Source organism: Lingula anatina, chromosome 1 (genome assembly GCF_051362555.1).
Source record: "Lingula anatina isolate TDL-2025a chromosome 1, LinAna3.0, whole genome shotgun sequence".
NCBI lineage: Eukaryota > Metazoa > Brachiopoda > Lingulata > Lingulida > Lingulidae > Lingula > Lingula anatina.
The window spans coordinates 7,362,709-7,387,643 of NC_141767.1; the positions used below are offsets into that span (position 1 = coordinate 7,362,709).

The 24,935-nt window shown below is 34.9% G+C and overlaps 1 protein-coding gene across 5 annotated transcripts in view; it reads left to right on the forward strand.

Moving 5' to 3' along the window:
- The first annotated feature begins 91 nt into the window (after positions 1-91).
- Positions 92-24,935, forward strand: part of LOC106170177 (sodium-dependent proline transporter) — a 33,025-nt gene continuing 8,181 nt past the window's right edge. For 2 of the 5 annotated variants that reach the window (XM_013549940.2, XM_013549937.2), the window contains exons 1-11: positions 92-278; positions 4,953-5,042; positions 8,483-8,762; positions 11,652-11,786; positions 13,376-13,519; positions 16,577-16,736; positions 18,486-18,618; positions 19,781-19,915; positions 21,390-21,493; positions 21,894-22,018; positions 22,318-22,430. In XM_013549940.2, coding sequence (XP_013405394.1) covers positions 234-278; positions 4,953-5,042; positions 8,483-8,762; positions 11,652-11,786; positions 13,376-13,519; positions 16,577-16,736; positions 18,486-18,618; positions 19,781-19,915; positions 21,390-21,493; positions 21,894-22,018; positions 22,318-22,430 — 1,464 coding nt within the window. In that variant the 5' untranslated portion in view covers positions 92-233. Of the gene's footprint in view, positions 279-4,157; positions 4,364-4,699; positions 4,833-4,952; positions 5,043-6,622; positions 6,887-8,482; positions 8,763-11,651; positions 11,787-13,375; positions 13,520-16,576; positions 16,737-18,485; positions 18,619-19,780; positions 19,916-21,389; positions 21,494-21,893; positions 22,019-22,317; positions 22,431-24,935 lie in introns of those variants that run through there. The other 3 variants (XM_013549942.2, XM_013549941.2, XM_013549943.2) reach the window with 3 other exon arrangements.

Below are 24,935 nucleotides of genomic sequence, written 5' to 3' on the forward strand. Positions count from 1 at the left end.
TTGTATAGTTTTAGTGCATCCAATTAATTAATTTCTGGTAAATATTGCATATTTCTGATAAAGTACAGTTATAATTTTTGGCGCGAATCCCATTTTTTTACATACCAGTCCGTGAATGAGTTGAGAGCGAGGCTACGATTGGGCGACTCGTAGTTTTCACACACATCTGAGACATACTGAAAATATTGTAAATATATTAGAAACGGTGGACTGTAACACATTTCCCAGGCAGAATGGGAGACCGAATACCCGCGCAAGATTCCAGTGCGAATCTCTTGGTAAGTGTCTCTGAATTTCATTGATGAATGCTAATGTTTACTGATCAGCCCAGCGCGGCATGATCGTTTCGTGGCGATGGCTGGATACTACGCTGTGTTTTCCCTTTCTTAAGTACTGCTTCACATATGTCGTCAAGTATTCTAGGAAGATAATTTGACTAACTTATTTTTATCGAAATAACTTCTAAAAAGTATCAGTTTCTTGGGTGACATGATGTCATTTTGTGTATTAGCGTGTTGAGTGGACACAATTGAGGGGTAAAACGAGTGCATATTGAGTATAAACAAAGCAGTCCACGACCATGTGCTTTACCTTGCTGGTGGCGGGAGGGGAAATGGGTCCCACCCAAAGCAGGGTCGCTCGATTTTACATGTTGATCAAGTTTTTCAACAAAGATATACTTCCACATTTCTTATATATTCCAATGGAAACTTGTCCTAAACATGTCGGAACCATAGGCTAATTGGTGATTATTGATTTTTAAACGTTTCGTACTACATCATGTATGACGCTATGTTTTTGCTGACAGACTTTTATATATCTATGAAGAGCGATCTACACGTGAATATTTCTTGGTAGAAATCAACGAGTATAGTAAATTTTAAAACTATAACTTTGTAATCATGCTTAAAAGAAGATTTTTACAATCACATTTTATGAAAATGTCTTTGAAATGGAACGATTCATTTGAACATCTGAGGCTGTTAGATGTAATTTGATTTCAGTGGTAAGTTATGAAATTGTGTACTTTTCTGCAGTATATCCTCATTATTCCCTTTATAGATACTTACCTATGATGACATTGGTAAAATATTGAAAAGTATATTCATGTTGAACTAGAATTGGAGATCTTTTATCAAATTAAGGATAGGTAAAAAGCAAATACTGGTTGGGTTTGTATGTTGTTTATATAAACGTTGTGCTTAAGTCTCATTCCACATGTGTGGGCTGGGCAGGTATTTGAAGACGTTTTTGTTATGTGACAGCAGCAGCTGAATATTTCTACAGACTGAAACCATTTTAAAGGTTACATATATCAGTATAGAAAAAAGAAGGAAAAAAGATATACGTACCTTTGATTATAACTTGACATTGTTATCACACAACCAAGAATTACATACACTAAAACAGTTTACTGCATTGCAAAAAACACTGGCAATTTTTTACAGATTTTGGCTTTTTTTTTAAATTAATTATTATTATTATTTGTTTGTTTGTTTGTTTGTGAAGCAATTAGTTAACATAGATTAGCTTCCCCCATTCCTCAATGCTAAGTTTGATTTATCCAATTTGAGTCTAGGGGTGATAAAATGGACTGGATTTTTCCTCATGGTTTAATGTTTTTGGTCGTATGTGTAAATTGTCTGTAAAACTTGTCTTCGCTATCACAAGAGGGCTACTGTAGCTAGAGTAAACGGATAGTATTTTATTGATATGAGCGATTGCTTAGGGTTTTAAGTATAATCGTTATCTCAATGTGAAGTGATTGTAAGAGGTCCAAATTAGTTTACATTTTGATAACCATTTGAATGGGTGGATGCAACCTGAAATGCACCCTTCTTGTAATAATTTTATGTTCTATTGCCACATGAATACCATACTGAAATGACTGTTTTTTAATTTGGCTGAAGCTTATGCATTTGATAAGGAAGAATTTCTGCCTCTTGTTGATGTCGCATTCATATATTGTCAAATTAATCTTTTGGACCTCTCCCTGGTTGTTATGTTTTGTCTGTCAACAAATGGAGCAAATTTACAAGAACACCTATTGTAGCACACAGGAGCACAACAAACCTAATCTGAGGCATACACGCAAGGGGCTATCCAGACAGTCTTTGAAGTCTCCTTACACCGTCTGACCTACTGAGATCAGCTAGATTGATATGGGCCTATTATCTCTCACCTTTTGGCTGTGTTGTTTCCGCCTTCCATTCATGACTTACACCTATTTAATGTTTAGGGTTGGGCTACAGTTTTGTCCCATTGATTGCAAAATTGAAATTACTATTACACATTCTTTCTACATCTTTGAGACAATATGGTCTTTTTCAAATATTTATATGTCATCTTGCATTGTATAATTTCCTTTATGTTTATTCATTGACTATATGGCTTGAATTGACAAATTCCATCTGGCTATTTGACCGTAAGAGTAACTGTGTGGTCCTAAAGTACCAGTACTTGACTATTTTAATGCTAATTGGGTTGTATTGAAATGGTTGAAAGAAAAACAGACAGAATAAACACATCCAAAATGTCCATATGTTTGATTTACTCAGTTGAGTGACAAAGCACTCCAGACTAATTTGCCGTTAATATGGTTCTAGATATGATAGACTATATGAAATGATATATTTATATATAATGCATGAAATAAGTTGGTGTCTGGAGGCTGGTTCATAATTATCTAATATATGCAAGAACATCTGTTAGAAGTATGCAAGTAAAGCAGCCACCGTGATTCATACACTGGCTTTAACCAGCTTTGTTTATCAACACAACCTAGTTCAATACGATCAAAACATTGAGGTCATGTGACTCCGTATTGCATCAGCAATATATGCGCTGTACATCAATGAAGGCAGGAAACAGATTGTAATTAATGACAGTGTTATGAACCTAGGGAGGGAGGGGTCATCAGTGTATAATCTTTAGTTAATAGAATATGTTTTATTAATATGATTAATTCATTAGTCTTTTTTTTTTTCATTACCCAGAGGGTTAAATGATAAAGTGCAAAATTCTTGAAAATATAAACATACATATGACTCATGGTAGCATCATTTTCAATGAAGATGTTTTAAGATCATTCTGTCCAGTTGCCTTAATGGGATAAATCTTGTTGCTTACATCCCAGAGTCACGTGTGGCTGAGGAGCACCAGACATATTACAAACTACTTTCTCTTCTGAGAATTGATTTCTCGTCAGTGTTATGGTCTAAGCACTGGCAGACTGCCAGCTAATCAGCTTTTATTAATCCCACTGATATGATGTGGATATTTTCATACTGGGGTCAGATAGGTAAAATTTCAGCGAATTAATATTTTAAAAAAGTGGTATTAAACCAGGCACTGGCTGTGATATTTAAAGATCTAGTATAAAATTGTAAAGTTCAAAATGACCTCAGACTGCATGTATTTTCTATACACACTACAGTGAACAATGAATCCCTCTCCTTGCAGTACACAAATCTGGCATGATTGACTTCCAATGTATTCATCACCAGGTGTGGTACAGACATGCAAAGGTTATTTTATGGTCAACTTCAGTCTCAAATACATATAGTCACATTCCTGGTTTCTGGTAGCAATATCCTAAAGGCATGTACCTTTATGGGAACATTTTTCATCAACGGCCATGCAAGCAAAAATATCAGAATTTCTTTATGATATGTACTGCACTCAGTTTATTTATTTCGAAGTGTATGCTAGCTGTCTGTCCTATAACTCTACCACTGCCAGCATTCATTATGTTCAGATACACGCCTGCATGTACACAGTGCATAGCTATTACACTGTCATTTCCACCCCCATGTTGTGACCTGGTTTTTGGACTTTTTTTTTCACAAACACTCTAAATATCTGAGTTAACATTGATATAGCAGAGAAAATATGAAATGTAAGTTTCTCTAGATTGGAAACTTGACTTGTGCAGTTCCATTGAGTACACTGATCACATTGCATGCTATGTATGAAATATCTTCTAGTATGTAACTTTTTTCCGTTCTGCCTGCCTCCAGGTGGTGTGTCGATATGTATGGAGTACTGCTGTACTTGTACTACTAGTGTCAGTTGATTTTAGTAACCATTTTCCATGTTAAGGTCTGTTATGCTTGGCACTAAAAGTGCACTTCGGCATCTTCAAAGATCAGTTGTAGAAATTGGTAACAATATTGCAAATGTTTTCTTATGCAAATAAGCACTTTTGTGTTATTAATGTATTGAATAAGACCTGCGGTCACTGCATCTAGGCATACGCATTTGTCTTTTGTGTTTTAACAAAAGTTCTCCTGCCAAGCCCCCAAATATAAACCAATCAGATACAAGGACAAGGACCAACGCCTCCAGGAGAGTTTTTGTCAAGGTCAATTTGTTTATATATTTTTAAAATGTTCTATCCAATAGAAGTCTTATTTCTGTAAAGATTTCTTATATCCATTCCATTGATAATATAATTGTAAAAAATTTGAGTGTTTACCTTATGCCTTTTTAATGTAAATTTGTGACATTTACGTCATAGAAACTTTGAAGGTTAATGTGTGTAATGTGATCTAGATCCACCATGACACTTAAACATACAAACAAACACCAATTTCTGACAAAATGTATTTTGTTTAACATTCTTCTGATATTGAAATATTACTTTAGAATAAACGTGTTCAAGTCAAAGATTTTGCATTGAAAATTATTTCAAAGCAACTCGGTTTTAAACAAATAAATATACCATAGTCACTCATAAGGTTTTAGAGTAAGTTTGGCAATGCCCGAGTGATATTGCCTTTACCCAAGCAGTTATGTCTGCAAACTGTGATTTATTACCATATGCTGAACATGTAAGCATGTGTCATTTCACATCAGATATTCATAATGGATTTGACAAATATTGCTGAAATGGGTAGCCTGTTTTTGGTTGACTTTTTTGTTTTGTTAATTATCCATATTTCTTATTTCAGAGGAACACCAGCCGTGTTGAAATCGGAGAATATCAGGATGAAGTTCCGGATGGAATGTGGCTGGACAAGTCCCCAGACAGTTCTAAAAATGTAGGTGTTTGGCTAGACGCTTCTCTTTGTTTTCACCCTTCTCAACCAAGGTCATTAGTTTACTAGCACAAAGTTGCGTGTGTGTAGTTAGTTTGAGGCAAATTGGCTCCATTTGTTTTTCCATCAGTACCACAAAGTACATCATGCCCAAACAAGTTTGATTTTAATTCCAATAAGTTTGCAATACAATTGTTGTGACTTGCAGTTTGTTTTATCAAATCACTGACAACATTAGAAGAAGGAAAAAAATACGGATTGATAAAAAAAAATGAAAGATTTTTTTTTTCTTCATTTCTCTTCTTACTCCAAGTAAGGTAGTGCTGATTACAGCCAGGCACTCCTTAACATGTTATCCATCACTGAGGCATGACCACTGTGTTATCACCTGTGTGGCTGTCAAGATTAATGTGCACTATGCCTACATGGGTTTATGAGTGCACATGGTCTGCCTACTTTAACGGCCACTTAAACCTTATTGGCCTTAATGTCCACAACTGTTAAAATTGTTTGTCCAAACTGGAAGCCTAATGTATATAAGTGATGCTTTAAGCATTGAGAATTGTTATTGCTCAATTGATGGAGATCTTCCCTGTCCAATTCTTATCTTGTGAAGTGTCCCCAAACTTTAAGGGGAAGCGTTGACCCATGGAAGATGGCATTAGAGATTATGGGAAGCAGCAGTGCCTCCCATTTCATGGGTCAATGACGGCAGGGTGGAGGGCGGGAGATGAGGTGGATATCTGAGCAATAATCAGTGTATGTGGGGTCAAGCAAGGAAGATGGTTTGAGGGATGACAAAAGAAAAATGACATACGCTACAGCCATTGCATGTGCTACGCCCTTGGATTTCAAAATGACATTTATACCCAATCCATCCAAGCGGTCAACAGGTGACCATTTGATGTTTGCTGTCATATCAGTTACAAGTAGATGATCTTGATGCTTGTACCACTGGTTTTTGGTCCCAGCACATCAATGTGCCTGATCCCTCTTCATTGTTGTAATACTTCAGTACCACTCATGGCCATTAAAATTACCCATGTCTCGCCTAGTTCCTTTGTGGTTGTGCAGTTTGTGTAAAAGCCAAATGGCTCTTTTTACTGTATCGGCAATTTAAAGTGAAGATAAAAATACTCATGAACTTGATACTTTACATTTTTATTAATCAAAATAAGACACAAAGTAGTCACTCTTGCTGCTACCAATAAAGTGCTCTCTGTCTGGTTTGAAAAAAAAGTTATTCATGTATTTTAAAGGGATAATAACTCTTCGTTTTGACCAAAAATGGATTTTTCTGGAGTAAACAACAATTTTCCCATACTTACCAATGGTTAATGAATCCATTTTTACATTCAAAGTTAGTCCCCGTTTTTTTTTTCCTAAAAAGTTTTTGTTATAATCTCTTAAGAGATTATAACAGAGTATAGCCATCAATGGAGGTCACGTGGTCTGAAGACAAGCTCAGATATCAGAGTAGTAGCTATAACTGCCGTTTTTGTGGTACAACAGAATATATTATATTTCTATGAGTTGTTCACAATGTTTTTATTGTGAAATATAGATCTTATACCAAGAGTTATTATCCCTTTAAGTGAAAATGGACATTGATGAAGCAGTATATTTTTTGTTAATTTCTTTAATAACATTAATACCATGCCAAAAAATTACCGACAGAAAGGAACCCAAATAAAACTATTCTCAGTGGGGAAAAGTATGCTGCACTAAAAAAAGCCAGGCCAAGGTAAATCTGTTCTTATGAGCAGCTGTTGGTGTGTATGTGTGAGTTACAGACTGGGTGGTGCACTTAGGAAGTCGTGAGCCACAGCACGGAAAACAAAACTATGGTGAGTACAGGGAGTTCCACTTGGCTGAAACCTCTGGGATGAATTAGACTAAGACAATGGACATAACCCTCAGTAACATGGGGTCATTTTGGAAGTAAAATAACATCCCACTGACGTTTCGCTTACAGTAGAAGATGGGAGATTGCTCTTTGATAGAAATAACAGACTGTATCCTTAAGAGTAAGGATACCTGGTTTGGCATTTTCTTCTCACCTAAAGCCACCTCTTCACCAGATTGTAGTGTTAATAGACCATGTACTAGGGCAAAAAAACATAAACATGGTGTTGTTTCATGCTTATTTGTCTTAGAGTTTAGAACATAAGTCTGACCAGCGTCTTGATCATTAATTATTTTCCATATTTTAATATCTAGATCTGTCTGAAGCAATATGTACCCTACCCAGTCCCAGTACCACCAAATAGTATTCCCTCCTGTGCCTTCCTTTCAGTGTTTACTACAGACCAGAGGGTTCTGTTATGATGTAGTACTGCTGTGAACTGTGTTCTTTAGATTAACGCTGGGGTCTTGTGTTAAGTGTCATAAAAATGGTTTTTGTAATGTTTTTCTGATTCCTTCCTGTGAGATCAAATGGCAAAAACAAGACCCATTTTCATCCTAGTTGGATATGAGGCAAAGTGAGTTGTCTTATAATTAATAAAATGAACAAGTTTCAACAGCATTTTGAAGAAAAAAAAACAAACTTTTATTAAATTATAGAGTGAAAAGTATTGCATCACCAGTTGTTTTAGAATACCCTTCAAATGTTATGAAGTGCAGCTCACTGCATCTACACATGGCTTTGGATTGTGAATGCGGAGGCGTCTAATGTTGCACAGTCAGTCTGAGGAAGATATACTGCACTGATGGTAAATTGTCTGGCCAAATGTTACCTGTTGACCTCTTTTATGTTCCATAGTATCAGAACACGATTCTGCTATTTTTTTTTTCACACATAAATGGTGTTGAGACTAGCATAGACAATGTGCTGTGGAGTCTGGGAGTGCACAATATCAAGATTGGATGAAAGTCAGCACTAGACAACCCTGCCCTACCCAAGTCTGTAGATTAATCTAAAAACTGTACCCATGTAGCATTTTCACTGTTGATACGTACATCTTTAGATCAGCATTTTATCTAGAAGTCTGTACTCTTGACTAAAAGTGAGGTAACATATTGAGGTTAAAAGAGCACTATGATATATTTAAAAAGATAGCAACCTTTACAGGAATCATATACTAGATATATCCCAAAAGGTTAGCCAAGATTATGTTTGGTTTTAGCCAAAGATATAATGCTGGGAATTGCAGAGGAAAGATAACTACTACAGTTTTTTTTAATTGTACGTAACTGTTGGCAGTAGATTTTTCCTAAGTATATGCAACTTGAAAATTAACCAGTAATCTTATATAATATATTGTCCTCGTAATTATGTTTTGTTTGACTTGAAGATGAGACAAAACAATAACAGGACTTTGAAACAGTGCTTCGTAGGCCTAAAATGCTATATTGCAAATAAACACTGCTGAATGTGCCAGGTCTTATTTTGAAACTTTGCTTCAAATCATTCACTGATGTCTTCTCTTTATGAATTGCAGACAAGTCCACCTGGTTATCAGATAGTGGTAGAAACACCGACTGGTAATGCAGAATACGAAGATGACATTAACGTCTTGGCGAGCAGCACGCAGCCACTGCGTATGGACTTCGAGGACACAAAAGATGATGACGAAGATGAAGAAAAAGATGACGAAGATCCACATAAACCGAGAGGCAACTGGGGTGGGCGCTTCGACTTCCTTGTATCTCTTCTAGGATATTCAGTTGGTCTAGGGAATGTATGGAGGTTTCCCTACCTAGCATACCAAAATGGAGGAGGTTAGTTTTTTGCAACCACACTAGCTCTCTGGCAGACATTTAAGCAGTCTGGCCTGTGATACACTCTTATGCTATGTACTACTAGGTTTGTCACTTGCTTTTGTGATCAACTGTATCGCCTTGCCAAATTCGCAATTAAAACAACATATTAGTTTAAATGTTATGTAGTTCAGTGGTACTTACTTTAGGTACATGTATGTCGAGGAATTACCTTCGTTTGATGTCATGCCATTTCATTTGTTTGTAAGGTGTATGTTTTTAGAAAACAGAAAGGGTTTGCAGATTTTCTTGTCTTCAAACAATTAAATTAGAAAAAAAAACCTTTGAAAGATTTTTCAGTGCATAGTTATATGTATCTAAAATGATAAATCTAGAACTTTGAACCTATCTTTTATGGTGATGAACTGACTGCACCTTCATTTCCTTGCACCTGTGGTGACATACGTACATGAACTGAAACCTTAAATCATAAGACAAAGGTACCAAGTGACCAATTCTCCATCAAATTAAAAAGAAAAAAGATAAATTACCAGACATTCAGCTATGCCTTCATCTTGCGCACATTTGTTAAATGGTGGTGTGGTGTGGTGTGGTCTGTTGCAAGGTATATGTTCTCCAGAAATAATGACTGTACTGGTGGCTTCCACGCTAAATAATCATGACTGTGGAAAGTTCATGTGTCTGGTCACTTGCAATGAAATCAATATATTTTGTGCTGTTTAAGAAGAACTGCTGAAAATCGGTGAATGGTCGACACGAAACACCTACTTAGAATAGTTATGAGTTGACTGGAAACTGTCTGATTGTCAGATGCCTCTGCTACTTATGATGGTTACTAGTACTGTGATTTTAAATTTTTACTATTTCTCCAACAACGTTTTAACTAGGTTGTTATTTTGAATAAAACAACAAGTCTAGGCATCATTTTTTTAGCATTATTTTTTATGAAGGCAATTATTTTCTGCATTTATGGTTCTTACACAGTGAATGTGGCACGGTGATTAAGTCTATCTCATCAGTGTGTGGTATATGTGGGTTGACAACCATGGTAATTGCTACATTGTAGCAATATTGTTATGTTGATAATATGACCATGGAACGTGTGAAGTAAGTCAACTTGTACATCATTACAAATCCTTTGTATGTCTGAGACTGATGATTTCACGTGATACAGACATGCCTCAAAAGTGATTTAGGAAAAATGTACCGCAATATGTCAGGCAGTCTTTCGTCTAAGAGCTGATCTGAAGGTTAACTCTAGCTGTACAGCCAGATATATAAAGGCGGCATAGGGAACTTAAAATGGCAGATGTAGAAGTTTACATATCAAAACGTTCTTGAATTCTTTAAGCCATGTTCTTTTGATATTCAGTTTAAAACATTCTGTTGCAAGTTTTTCAGTTCACGTCTTTCTCTTCCATTTTCAAGTGCAGCAATTTTGTTAGAAGGATTTGAAACCAAAGTTAAAGATCAGTATAATGGTTTGTAATAATTTCATTGGATTTTAAATTAGAGCAGAAGTTCTTTTCAACAAAATGGAAAGTCCGGATTTTTACTTATGTTTGACATTGCTTTCTCACCTTGAAGTGTTACATTATTGACAACAAATATCGAATATGTATTTGGTATTTTTCATGAGGACACAAGACTAGGGCTGTGGCAGCAGAAAACATGTGTACATCACACCTCATATTGTGACTTCATAATGACTTGCAGATTCCAAACACATTGTTTACTTAACCTGTTCCGTCTGGGTCAAGTTAAGTTTTAAGTAGTTATGATAGCAGAGTAACAGTAGTATAACATATGCAGTAGTCCAGGTAACATAGTTACTTGTGCTCACACTCACATACACTCATAGCTTGTTTGTATACACAGGGCATGGATTCCTATGTTTGGAACACGAAATCCCCGAAATTTGACACCCAATTAAAATGGATGAACATTAAAAATGTGTTAGTTTTGGATTACCTGTAAAATATTTTATGAAGTGATCTTAGAATCAAGTAGGAAACATGGTGCATATATGAATGAATATTTTCTACAAATTTGTAAATGTCCTGATATACCTGCAGAGATGAAAATTAATGTTTGAATATTTGTTTTTCTTTCTTGATTAAACATTAAGTCAGTTCAGTCTGTTAAAAAGGCTAGGGTCGTAGCAACAGTCTGTTCCAAAACAGGAGAAATAGTCATAGCACAGTGTTTTACTGAAATGAAACATTGTTATAAATACTGGCAGTGCAGTACCGTCTTGTGCTATGATCCAGGTAGAGAACAGCATTATGTAATACCAGTGCCTCTGAAAAATGATTTGGATAGAGGTTGACAGGTGTCTGTGGAGAGAGACAGAAGTAAGGTACACTGTAAGGGATAACCTTCATCATGGACAGCACATTTTTCAGCTAACACTGACTCCTTTATTGTACTCATGGAGATGTCAGGGAGTAAGATTGATTTACCGCTATCTGTTATGAAAATGACATTAATTTCATATAGAATAAGAACATGATGAATTTTTCAAAGTTCGCATGAGCAGGCCTCTCCCTTACAAGACATTTGCATGCATTTCACACATATTTCTTGCCATTGATTGATCTGACAAAACTAAATAAAGACTTTGATTTATATTTTGGGACTGTCACTCGATAGTTGAATGTCTAAGCAGTAGAAAAAATGGTGTTGGGCAACATTAATTTTTAGTAAACTTCTTTGGTAAAATTACTTTTGTAGATTTTATTAATAAAAAATTTAATGAGAGTGTAGACTGGAATATGACATATAATTTAGAAAACATTTACTCAGTCTGTTTAATGTCCAGAACATTTAATAGTAAACCAAACAAATCTGCATATAGCATGTCATAATCTATTATATTTTTTATTTCAGGTGCCTTTGTGATTCCATTCATTATAATGTTAATTTTGGTCGGCATCCCACTCATGTTCATGGAAATGGCGTTTGGGCAGTATGCCAGCTTAGGACCCACTGCAATATTTGGAAAGTTCTGTCCCTTATTTCATGGTAAGTATTTCTGGGTGCTCTCTCCCCCCCCCCCTCTCAATGAGGAAAAGTGAATTTGGATTATATGCTATTTGCCTCTGAAACTGCTTTGACTGCCTCAGTGATCCTGGAAAGTGCTGTATATCCAAAGAAACATTAGAATACGCCAAGCATTTCCTCTGCTTTCTTTCTTTCTTTTCTGAAGAGATTCATGTTATGACATTTGTTGAGAAACCGAACTATTAAATGGCAAACAAATAATCTCCTGTTTTGTCTTATGATTGCTGAAAAGGTCACACATTTTTAAACATATTTGTCTCAGTTAGCTGTATTGGTTTTGTGTTGAATTATGAGAAATTTGACATTCATTTTCTCATTCTCCAGCATAATATGTTTTTTGATGTGCAGCATGGCACTATCCACATTAAGGAGGGAGGGGTAAGGGGGGGAGAGAGAAAATTAAGTACCAGGTGGTATTTATTAATTTGCTTCAACATTGGAACAGGTGTTAAGCGCCTCATTAGCTCTTGTATTGACGTGCAAAGAGCGGAGAATCCTCCTGTGAGGCTTTACTTTTTTTTTAAGTAGAACATTACATTGTAAATAAACAGTTGACTTTGTCGTCAGCTTTCTAAAATATTCCCTCTCTTACGCAGTTTATTACCTCATGAATATCTGTGATACTTTGAATTATTTATTTTGTGAAGGTGGTTGATGAAATAATAACACTTCATATTTCCATGTGGGAAGTGCCCTGAAGATGAATTTTCAACATAAGGAATAACTTAGCGTTTGATTCTGACTACCAGGTCAACATCCTGTGTGCTGATGTGTTTTGGGTTACCTGTCTCAAAACAAATAAAGCTGTTTTCTAAGTTAAATGTAAACCTCTACATGACCTTACATCAAATATGCTTTGATAGCCTATCTACTATTTACTAGATTATTACAGGCTGTAGTTGAAAAAAGGGATAAATAAATAAATAAATAAATAAATAAATAAATAAATGTATTCATATAAAATGTATAAGTTTTTGGAAAAGAAAAAAAAAACCAAGCAGACCACATTTCTATTTTCTATGCTCCTGGTGTTATAATGTTACATTGTATTGAAGCATTGATGATATGCTAATGTAGGTTGGGTAGCATACTGTACAGTGAGGCCCTCTGGGTATCAACAACAACATATGGGGAAATGTTAATTGACTTTCTCACCCTTAAAGGGTAATTCTACTTTGAAGTGATGCCAGAATCAATTTTCCTTGAATGTATTTTCTAAGAACTGATGACACTCCAGGAATACAGAGTGATTATTATTTGACTTGGCAATGATATTTGAACATGATGATTGTGTTGTTTTTGTCGTGATTCTTTTGAATTGTGTTAGTAATTTGCTCTGTGCCAGGTTATATTGATTGATGACAAGGTCAAAAAGTTCATTTTCTGTTAGATAAAATATCATATCAAATAAAAATATTTCTGTAATAATGTTTTCTTTTATTCAGTGTTTCATTTGTAATACTATTATATTTACTTATATGCTCATCTCTTTTACTGTGTTTCTTAAACTTTCAATAAATGTTTAATGTATTGCGTGTATTATTCTCTAGGTCTGGGATTTGGCATGGTTATAATATCTGGGGTTGTATCACTGTACTACAATGTGATTCTGGCGTGGACAATCTTCTATATAGCAGCCACATTCACCTCTGTGTTGCCATGGGAACATTGCGATCCTCAGTGGGCAACACACGGTAAGTTAATCCCCCTCCCACTACCTTTCTATTTTTTGTTAATATAAATAGCTTGTTTCATAACATGTTTCTGAAGATTACTAGACATTTAGTTCAGATGATGTATATGCACGTTTTCTTGACTTTATGTCTAGCCTTAATTTCTACAACTAAGATTACTACAAGTACAAGCATTCTTCGCGTGCTCACTAAATAGATTACCCCTTCCCTAAGTTGTGGTATAACATAGTGTGTTCATAACATGTTTGTTGTCTTTCTAATTTGCTCATTAGACATTGTAATTCCCACCTCTCTGCAACAACACAATGAAGAAGGATGTCTAGACAACAAATTAAGACCATAAGATACAATGTGCTGTATAATACATTGTGGGGGAACTGATGTGCACCCACACCATAAAACTGTAGGTGACTTAGATTGACTTTTTTCACTGCTCATAGCTTTTCAGGAATATGTGTGATAAAGACAAAAAAAGAATTGCTAAAATTCCATTAATGGGGATGAACTGACATGACTGATCAGCACATTTTTGCATTCTGTGATTTCCAAAATGTAGGATGGCCCCCGACAACATAAACCCCATGACCTGTTCAATAACACTCCATGATGTAAGCTATCTGTTGTTAGCTCTCTGTTTTTATCCAGTATACTAATGATGAATGTTACAGCTTGGCGGCCTATCTTATATGGTGATAGAGATCTCAGCAGTTGGTGGCCATCTTTCTGGACACTCCTGGTGATTGAACTAGAAGAACTTTGGCTGCAACAGAGACTGATAATTTTCATCCATCAAACTGCATTTTTTCTGAAAATGTGACCTTCTCTACCCTTTGTAAAAATATAAATTTGCCCTTGCTACTTATCTAATGATAACAAAAACTGACCCAAAATATTTTGAGTGCTATCAGTTAATTTTGTATATGAAGTCCCCTTTGCCAGCTACAAAAAATTAATTTGATGAAAATTTTACTCAGTTGATATCATATTTATACTTCTCCAATGTTTAAGCACACGTACATTCCTTTTCTTTGTTGTTCTCTGTTCCTCAATTAATTGTTTCTTAGAAAATTGTCTTGGGGATAACCTTCTTGTAAATAAAATCCCATGATGTATTATGTCAGAATAGTGTATTATGTATGTTTAACCATTACAAAACAAGGACTCAGTAGAGTCATGACCACTTTCTGTAACAAGATCTATGGAAAAGTGTATACTTAGAGGTATCTACTTTGGCTGAGTACAGTCTGTAGTATCTGGCACCAATTTGACCAGGATTCCTGCATTGTTTTTTCATGCAGTTATGGTTACCACAATCAGCAGGGGATGAATTGATACAGAACCACTTGTCTATGGATAGGGAATTTGGGATCATGTCAAGAATATACCACCCAGTCTCTGAATTCTTTCCAGACTCTTTGTCTGGTATTTTTTTTTTCTTATGCCTTCCTTTGTACTGTTTGTTATTGCTGTTATTATTAATTCTGAGAATGATTTCTCCGTTTGGATAGTGTCCAACTTTGGTGGACATGATTCCATAAAATCCTTGAAACGCAGCCAATTTATAGACATTTATTGCACTCACAGTTGTAAACCCAATTTCTGTACATCCACACCTTGATCACTTTTAGTAACGTGGAATGTTAGATTACGAGCATGCAGTGGTAGGGAAGAGTTAAGGGTCTTGCTATGATGTCAACGACCATGGACCCATGTGTGTTTTGGCTTTTTCCCCCCATTGAAGCCATCCAAGGAATGTTCTCAAGTTGTCCAATGAAAACATGCCAACAGGTTATGTTCTTTCAACAATGTGAAGGATTACTATTTACATACAACATCATGTTGTTAGCATAACTGTCTTTTTATCATGTCTTGTCCGAAGTTCATGTTTCATAGTAAGGTGCCTCGTACTGTTACATGTGAGGCATTTGGTATATGTCCATTGCCTAAGTCATAGTCGAATTATGCTCTTAAAAACAAATGTGTAAATTGCAATGCATAAATAAATGTTTGATAAGTTTTACAAAATTCTAGTTAAGCAGTTTCAGAAATTGTAAATAAAAGCTTGAGTAACAATTGATTTAGAGTCCGACAGATTTTGGAAGGTTTGTTACTACAAGTAAATTGATTTGAAGTAGCATTTTGAAGTAGTAAAATGGCATAAGTGTTCAAACACAGTTATCGAGATGTCCATATTTTGACCATGTATACTATAACAGCCAATTACAAAACTGACAAAAAGACTAAATACTTCAGCAAGAAAGATTTTGGTTTATATTATAAACTTGGAGCAAAAATTGATCTTACAGTTGTATGTGATTGATGGAGAGTCAATGACTTGGTTGCAATAATCATATATATATATTTTTTTTTTTACATCCTCAGAGTGTTTTTACATCCTCATCTCGGAGTACAGAGAAGTTAGGCCTTTGTGAAAACATATATGTGAAATTCTTATTTTTTTATGTCCTGTTTTTAAGAGTGTACAGATGGAAGTACATTGTGATAAGATTTCAGTTCATTTGACACCACATTGTTTTAACTGAACACCTCAACATTTGTTCTTGTCCATTCATGCTGAACTATATTGTGGACTTTGTTACTTATTTTCATGTCATCAATAACATTCTTATGTCAGACATGTTTATAGTTTTCAAATAATTATTTTGAACAGTGTTTTGATTTGATAATCACAGTGACAGCTTTGGCATTGTCATGAGATGCAACACAGTGTAGGATCTTCTAAAAGAATATCAAGTCTGTGAAACAAGTTTTTTCATTGCATCTTGTATAATAATGGTGAAAATGTCAAACCTAAAGAGACGAAACGTGTTATTTTACCTATTGTTCCATTGAATCAGTCATGCCATCAAGCGCCTTTGATGATGAGCCAAAACATCATGCCCCATAGGTAAAAAACCTGTTTAGTCTCTTTAGAAATGATTTACTTTTGTATCTTATCCAAGATTGAGTCTGATATGAATAAGAATATTGTTTTTGTTTCCGAAATTTTTTTCTGATCAATTCATAATAATGATAATGAGTGCTATGTTATTTCAGAGTGTTACTCCTACGCTGATGCAGACAACTGTGCTACATTCAATGGCAGTGTCTACCTTAATGCCACCTGTATGTTCCCCAATACCACTGAGGAGTTTAGCTACCTGAAGGAACTGGCCCACAATGCCACCAAAAAGACACCAGCAGAGGACTACTTTGAGTGAGTCTGCTGACAGATAAATTGCAATAGTTGTGATAATGAATAATAAATTCAACTCAGGAAGAGCAAAGTACTTAGGTACTATTTTGAATGAGGCCCCAGCCAAAATGTGTAGGAAGTCACCAGAGAACTAATACAAGTCAGTCTAAAAAAAAAGACTGAGCTGTGTAATTCTCTGCTTTGATTATCTTGTGCTAACAGGATACTGCACTACAAATTGTCTTTCAAAATTGTGTAGTTGATAAGGCAGCGTCAAAAATCTGACATATTTAGATGTTGTTATCTCTCCAGACTCTTATGTTTGGCTACATTAGAAAGATAAAAGCTTCTAAAAGTCATAAAATGTCCAGAATTGTTTGGTTAATTTAATTTGCTGTAAAGAATTATAAGACCTGGTAGTGAAGCACTGAATGAACTCCGCACTATTGGACTGTGGCACAATCCTGGTGAAGACCAATGTCTGGGGTATAAGTTAATCTCTAAAGAAATCCATCTTTCACAGGTGACTACCCTCAACAAGTGATTGAAGCTGATTTAAAATGCCCCTAAAATCAGGGACAGAGAAACCCAATTCCTTCTGTATCTCTAATTGGTAATTTTCATTTGATTGAGATACTTATATAATGGAAACCTCCTTGCTCAATATTGTCCATGTTGATAATCCTTGACATGGTCACTCCAGCAGTTAATTCTGATCAACCAAGTGGAGTTGAAAAGTTCAATAACTTATTTACTTTTAGCTTATTGATTCTTTTAACAAAAGCTGCCTTGTTATGTTAGGGAAGTAGGTAAATAAGTAAACCTGTTCAAAGAAAGCAGGCAGGCTTCAATTGAGGTCAGCTTGTACTAAATACAATTTATATAACGTTAACCTATTGCACTTCATTGAATAGCATTAAAGTGAGATTTTATTTAAATCACAAACCAGGGAAAATTGTGTAAAATCAACCCTGTTTGAAATTGCCCCAATATTTTTGGTTGAATACTTTGGTGGAATTTTGAAAGCATTGATTCAGTTACTGTTTCAAGACATTTTTCTTTTTGTACAATATATATCAAAAATCCATTATTTTTCTTGGTAGTTTATCAGCCTTAAGCAGCACCTATATCCCCTGTAGTAAGGTTTCTGAGTCATTTCCTCCCTTTTTTTTTTTTTTTTTTTTTTTTTTTTTTTTACAGTCGAAAATCATGTCTGTGTTCCTGTTAGTTAGATGGGTCAAAAAAAAAAGTAAGAAAAAGCATTGCCATTTTATGAAAGAGATTTAGACCAACAATTTATCCCAGATTCTTATTATTATGAGTCCTGAAAAGGGTGATGCTGCTCCATTCAATATGCTGACTTTGCATGTCTAAATGATTTAACAGCAATAAGGAAGTCATGCTCTTAGAGCTCATTAGACAAACAGTGGCACATGTTACATGATAAATGAATAGATCATCCTGTTCCCATTGCAACCCAAGCCCACAAAACTTTTGTCTTTTTCTGGGACAAAAGTTGCAAAATTTGTCTCCCTCTTTGTTTCAATTGCAGTGAAAATTGAATTATTGAATAAAAATCTAATCAGGAGTAAAGTACGATGACATAATAAATTGTTTCTTGTTTAAGAGGAGAAAAATTACATGCATAATAAATCAGCCAATCATAAACATGTCTTATTTTAGTTATGATCATGCCATCATATTCTAAGCTGTGCAATTTTTTAAGAGTTGGTTTTCAATTTGATGTATGTATTTTTACCATGCTTTCAGGAACTATGTATTAGAGCTGAGTGATGGCATAGATAACGTTGGCCCAGTGAAGTGGCAACTACTGCTCTGCCTGCTCCTTGCCTGGCTCATTGTGTTTGCCTGTCTCTCAAGAGGTGTGCAGTCCTTTGGAAAGGTAGGACTGAGGACAACCCATGCAACAGCTGTAGATATTTTATATACAACTGTTTTTTTGTTTTAATACAAAAATGTTTTTGAAAATTTTAAAGATTCATAATGTAAAAAGGTTCCTTATCCATATTTTTATGATGAATTTTCTGTAAGTATTTGGTTAGTTTCATGTGTTTACTTAATTTAAAGCAGTGCTCTTCTGTGGGATTATTTTTTCCTATTTATATTTAGATGATGAGCAATAGTTTTCTGTGGTGATGATATTCAAGGCTGACTCCAAAACACTGAAAGTGTTCTTATTCGTGGTTATTTGCACTTTATAAAATACATGAGTTTGTTTTGTCATCGCCTCTGTACACGTTGTGCTTGTACCAGTAAGGTTATTATTTTAATACACAATCTGCAGTAAATACAGTAGGTAGGTGGAGTAAGAGAGGAGTCCTAAGAGAGTACTTTTTGCTATTGTGTTGAGAGGGAGATGAGAAGGTGTTTAATAGCATTCTTTGCATGGTGGAAGAGGTGGGAAGGAGTGCTGTGTAAGTCACTTTCTTAACCTTGAGTACACCTTCTGCAAACTAAAGTGACTGACCTTTCTGCACTGTAAGCTGCTTCCACTGAACTGTAGAGTCAAGGATTGGTTCAGCATCTGTGTGGAAGCATCTTACAGTACAGATAGGTCAGTGAATGAATTCAAGTCTTAACTACCTTGTACCTTGGGTACTTTCAAGTACTTCCTGCATATGATGCTTATATCTGACTGTTATTCTTCAGGTGAAGAAATTACTGAAACACTAATTAAAATTAATAAATGGGAAAAGTGATACGACTGGCACGTACTCGATCACTACCAAGTTGTCACTGTGAACAAGACTGCATTTGCAGTATTAAGTTTACAGTACCAGGCCTGAAGCCAACAATTTAATGGGGGGATGGGGTGTTATTTTTGTGATAGACATGCTTTTCATTACGGCATATAAAAAAGAACTGATTTTAACTTTGAACAGTCATTATTTCCAGACACAAAAGCACTAGATTTGAACCCCCCTTCAACCACCTTGCCTACATGACTGAGTACTTCAGTAACTTTTCCCAGATTTTTTTTTTTTATTTTTCATATTTAATCTTTGACTAGGCACATGAACTTACATCTTTTCATCAAATTTCAGGTTGCCTATTTCACGGCTCTGTTCCCGTATGTTGTCCTCTTCATCCTCCTCATCCGTGGAGTGACGTTACCTGGGTCGGTGGACGGTATCAAATTCTATCTCACACCTGAGTGGCACAGACTGGGCAAGGCAAAGGTAGGTGGACATCAACTGTGACAGGTTTTTGAAATTTTAATAATGATAATGAAATTTAATGAATTAATTTTTAAAGTCTAAAATCCATTTAACATGTTCAGTAGACTTTAATAAAATACATTTAAAACACAATTTGCAAGATATTCAAGATATGATTTTTTAAAAATTAAAATGGAAAAGAAAACCTTTATTTTGTTTGCTTCATATATACGTGTACTTTTGCTGGCAAAGTTTTCCAGTGGAAATACTGTTTTTCCAACTGATCAGTTTTTAAGCTATTAACATTTAGATGAGGGCCAGTTGATTTCTGACCTGATGATATTCAGGGTTGACCATAAGCTTGGTAGAAATCATTAAAAATGTCCTCATTCTTGGATGTTTTCCCAGGACAATGGCAAGAAAAAAGCTTATTAAATTTAGATAATGCCTTTATTACATTAGATAATGTGCTAAAAGGATTTCATGTGTGAGGACTTTTTATTGTGGTTGTAGAGAGTGAATATATTAAATTGTCAGATGTATTGTGGTTTCTTAGTTCAGCGTGAAAATAAATGTACTAGATGACATCTCTCCTCTCCTTAATGTTTTCTAAGGACAGGAGGCACTCAAAGTTAATTAAGTACACTTAATTAATTATGCTTTTATGAAAAACATTTGAAGAACCCCCACATTTGAATTCTTATCAAAGTCATGTTCCCATGCCTATGATGTCATTCAGTAAAATATCTACTGAGCAAATGAATAGGTCAAGAGATACTTGCAGTTCTGATTTTAATTACAGATTGAAAGAATAATTGGTTTATTACTTAGGTTTTTAGACAAAATTTCAGCTGAGGTCTGCATTTTATTGCAATTTAAATGAATGAATGGTCAGTTACCTTAAGTTTGTTTTCTAACCAAACCATGGTGTTTAAAAATATCCGACTGTTGAATTTTTGAAACTAAAAAGTTAAGTCAGATATACACTGTACATTGTCTGTCCATGCTTTAAATATTATTCAAGTATATCATTCCAAGTCAAGTGATGAACAGAAAAACAAGTTGCTACCCAAATTTCTTTTTAATGGCAACATACTAGGCCAGGTGATAAGGAAGCATACTAACCTAGTAATATGCATCTAACAGCTGACCATGAACTGCTGTTACAATTGTCATACTTAAATATACATGCAAACAGTTCATTTTGAATGTGGGTGCTGTAGATTGATTTATATTCCATACTTTAGGAGTTGTCACTTTGTGCACATTTTATTGCATCATTAGCAAGTCTAAATAAGGAGCAGATCGTTGGAATTTTTTCACAGACAATGTATGGTTGTTAAAACCTGACTGATGTAGAAGTAAATAGTCTGTTGAGGTTAGAAAAGGAGGTACGTGTGTTTATTATGGGTGAAATAGTGTGGTAGTTGTGATGTGATGCGTTAGTTGTGACTGTGAGGGATTTCCTCTCAATGTGTGTTGTTTTTACCTCCAGGTATGGGTGGAAGCGGCTGTCCAGATCTTCTTCAGTCTCAGTCCAGCTTGGGGTGGACTTATAGCACTGGCCAGCTATAATAAATTCAATAATAATTGCTTCAAGTGAGTATGTCACTGATCAAAATATATTTCTTTGTTTGCATAGTAATTATACATAAGACAGCATGTGCAGACGAAAAACTTTTGAATGGTTTATCTAGAGTTTACTATGTTTAACATTATTATAGTTTATAAATCATTGAAGATAGATGAACCTAAGTATTGCCAATGTAAATTCTGTTTTCACCTGTTTCACTGGAATGTTTATACGGGTCGCTTGGTTTGTCTGAACTTAAATGCCTCACACACAGCTGTTCTATTGTCCTTTCAATAACCTTTGGATTGGATAAATTTTGAAACACTTGTGGTGCTGTCATTATATTACTTAATTCACAGCTGCATCTTAAAAGATTTTTTTATTATGAAAGGTGGGTTTTGATGGATAAACTACCTTGTTTTCCAGGGATGCTCTGATTGTATCCATTGGAAATATCAGCACCAGTATATTCGCTGGCATTGTCATATTTGCCATCGTTGGCTACCTTGCTCATGAGCTGGATCAAGGCGTGGGTGATGTGGTGGCTCAGGGTGAGATGATCTAGAATTTAGAATAAGTGTGAAATAGTAATATATAAGTTCACCAGAGTAAACAAACATATGCATTCATTTTGAGGAATGGACAAAAGTGATTTACACAGGATGCACTTTGTCTAATGCAACACAGCCATAGAAGTTCTTAATTCATGGTAATATTAAATAATATAGACACATTAAATAATTTAGACATTGTCACAGACACTAAAAACTCCTTTGACATAGACAGGGACAACTTATATATATATTGCCTCAACTTGTCTCTACGAAAAAGTTCTCTATCTATATTTCAGGTGCTGGCCTTGCGTTCATGGTATACCCAGAGGTAGTAACAAGATTGCCCATCTCTCCACTCTGGTCCTTCCTATTCTTCTTTATGTTGTTAACCCTGGGCCTGGGGAGCATGGTAAGTGGTCCTACCCATACTTCATTGATAATCATTTCTATTTCTCAAATTGAGCGCTGTGATCAACTTTGAATAAATTGATTTTCTAAAATGACGTAATAGCGAGGAGGAATTCTTAAGACCTGTCTGAATTTACTGATAAGTGGATCTTCACAGATGTATTTGACATGGAAATTTCATTAACAGATTGGTTTCGTAAGTGGCATTTATTGATTTAATTTTTGAGTATTTTCTTTTTTGTTAAATATTCCAATACTTTTGTGTTAAGCATCCAAACGGTATTTACATATATACTCTTGGCTGCACAATCAATCAAATACAACTGTATACTTTAACTGTCAACATCCCTCTTTCCTTAATACTGAGTAGAACTTTTTATAGCTATGTACACATTTGTCTAGTCCTGTGCATCTGCAATTTTTGTCACAGTTATAGCATATTTTTCTGTGATACTGCAGTAGAGCTTTTTAGTCAATTAGATGCCTTCTTAATCATCTAAATCTGCTTGCTTCTTAGTCACAGTGGTAGTTGTTTTCTTAAATTTTGTTTTATAGGTAATAAATCATTTATTTTGAATTTTAGACTTTTAAAAACATGCATTGTTTAATCCATCTGTTTTTCCTTTTACATTGTTTTAATTTGCTTTTTTTACATGATTGTAGATATCAGAGTAGAATTCTAGCTGCATGTAAAACTTTAAGATGACTTTAACCTTGTTTTAATGACACATCTTAAAGACTAATTTAGACATTTACCATACCTTCTGCACTGCTTCTACTTCATATTATTGCCACATACTTATGTGAATATATTTACATACTATATTTCATGGGGGGAGGGATCAAAATTATTGTTTTGTATTGATAAGCATGTTTTGAATGAATGAAAAAAGAATGACACTGGACTTTTGAAAAAAATTGTTGGAAACAAGATCACAGTTTGCTGTAAGGAGTGTTATGCTCCAATACTTCACCCCTGTGTTTTCAAGCTAGATATATATTTTTGGAATATAGATTATATTATTTTCAATATCATGTTTTCAGATTTTTAGCAATAAGATAAACTTACTGGCATCAATAAAAATTACAACCATAAATTACACGTTAGAGTAACCTTCGGAAGTTATTGTGTATGTTTAATCATTATCCGTGCATACTGGCAACCCTCCTCCTACTTCCACTGTCAACTACCAGCTCAAGATATGACATCTCTTGTAAAGCATTGGTACCGCAAGCTTGTGTGATGCAGAATGTACAGCTTACCCTAACTTCATTGTTTTGCTTTAACTTTTGCTTTAGCAGCATTAACTGTAATATCCCTGTAATATCATCACAACTGACACACACTGCCATGACATCTGAACTTGTTATACTACAGTTTACATGTACATTATTGTCATGATGTTCCTCCTTGCTATAACTGTATCTTACATACACTGTAACAGTTATGGTACTCTTCCTTGCTATACCACAACTACAACTTACATACACTGTCCTGACATTCTTCCTTGCTTTACCATTACTTTGATGCATTGCTATGTCATCTTTGCTGTATATGAAATTTTATCAATCATTACCACAACATATATCTAAATTTGCTAACCTGCTGTAAAACAATAACATCTGTAACCTGTAATCTTTTTTCTTCAATTGATCTGTTCGCCCAAAAATTCAAATTTTGATTATTATCACTGAACTTTATCCTTAAACATAACAACATTTCCCTTATGATACAGTACACTTAAGGTAGAAAATGTAGACTGGTTAAAACATTGCTCTTATGCTCTGCTATAGATTAGCTTTATTTTATTTGCTATGCTGTGTTGTTCACTTAGAACATTTTACTAACAGCAAACAACTCAGCTTTGAAATGTGTATTTTTGTGCTTTATAAGCACATTTCTTCGTTCATCAATATATAGCATTTTTCACTACTAACAGTTTCACATATATACCACTGTTGTGTTACATGTACCAGCTTGTAAAATTCTCAGTTTGCAGTCTCATGTTGCTTATGATTTGTATGTCTGAGAGCAAAATATTGTATGGTATGTAGGTTTCAGTAAGTATATATAAAAATATATATGAATGTATCACAGTGTGGATGGATGGAAGTACAGTCTTCGAAGTATGTCATGACAATTTCCTTTCACTGAAATTATAGAAATGATCCAAATTGTGTAATCAGAGTTTTTGTGAAAGTGAATAAGTACACATTAGTTGCAATGGGAAGAAATGGTGTAAGTGCAAAATTGGTGTGTTAGACTGGGTTTCCATAGATTTAGATCGATCCATCTGGATTGATCTAACTCCCTGGGGGTTCACGCTAAATTGCTGTCAGCTGAACGCGCCTGAAAGTTAATTATCCCCTTACAGCTTTTAGTAGGTGGGACAGACATTTAAGCCGGTTAATCTGACAACAACCTAGTGAGACTCCCCACAGGGATACATCGATCTAAAATCTGTGGGAATATAGTCTTAAATATGAAAATGTGGTAGTTGTGCTT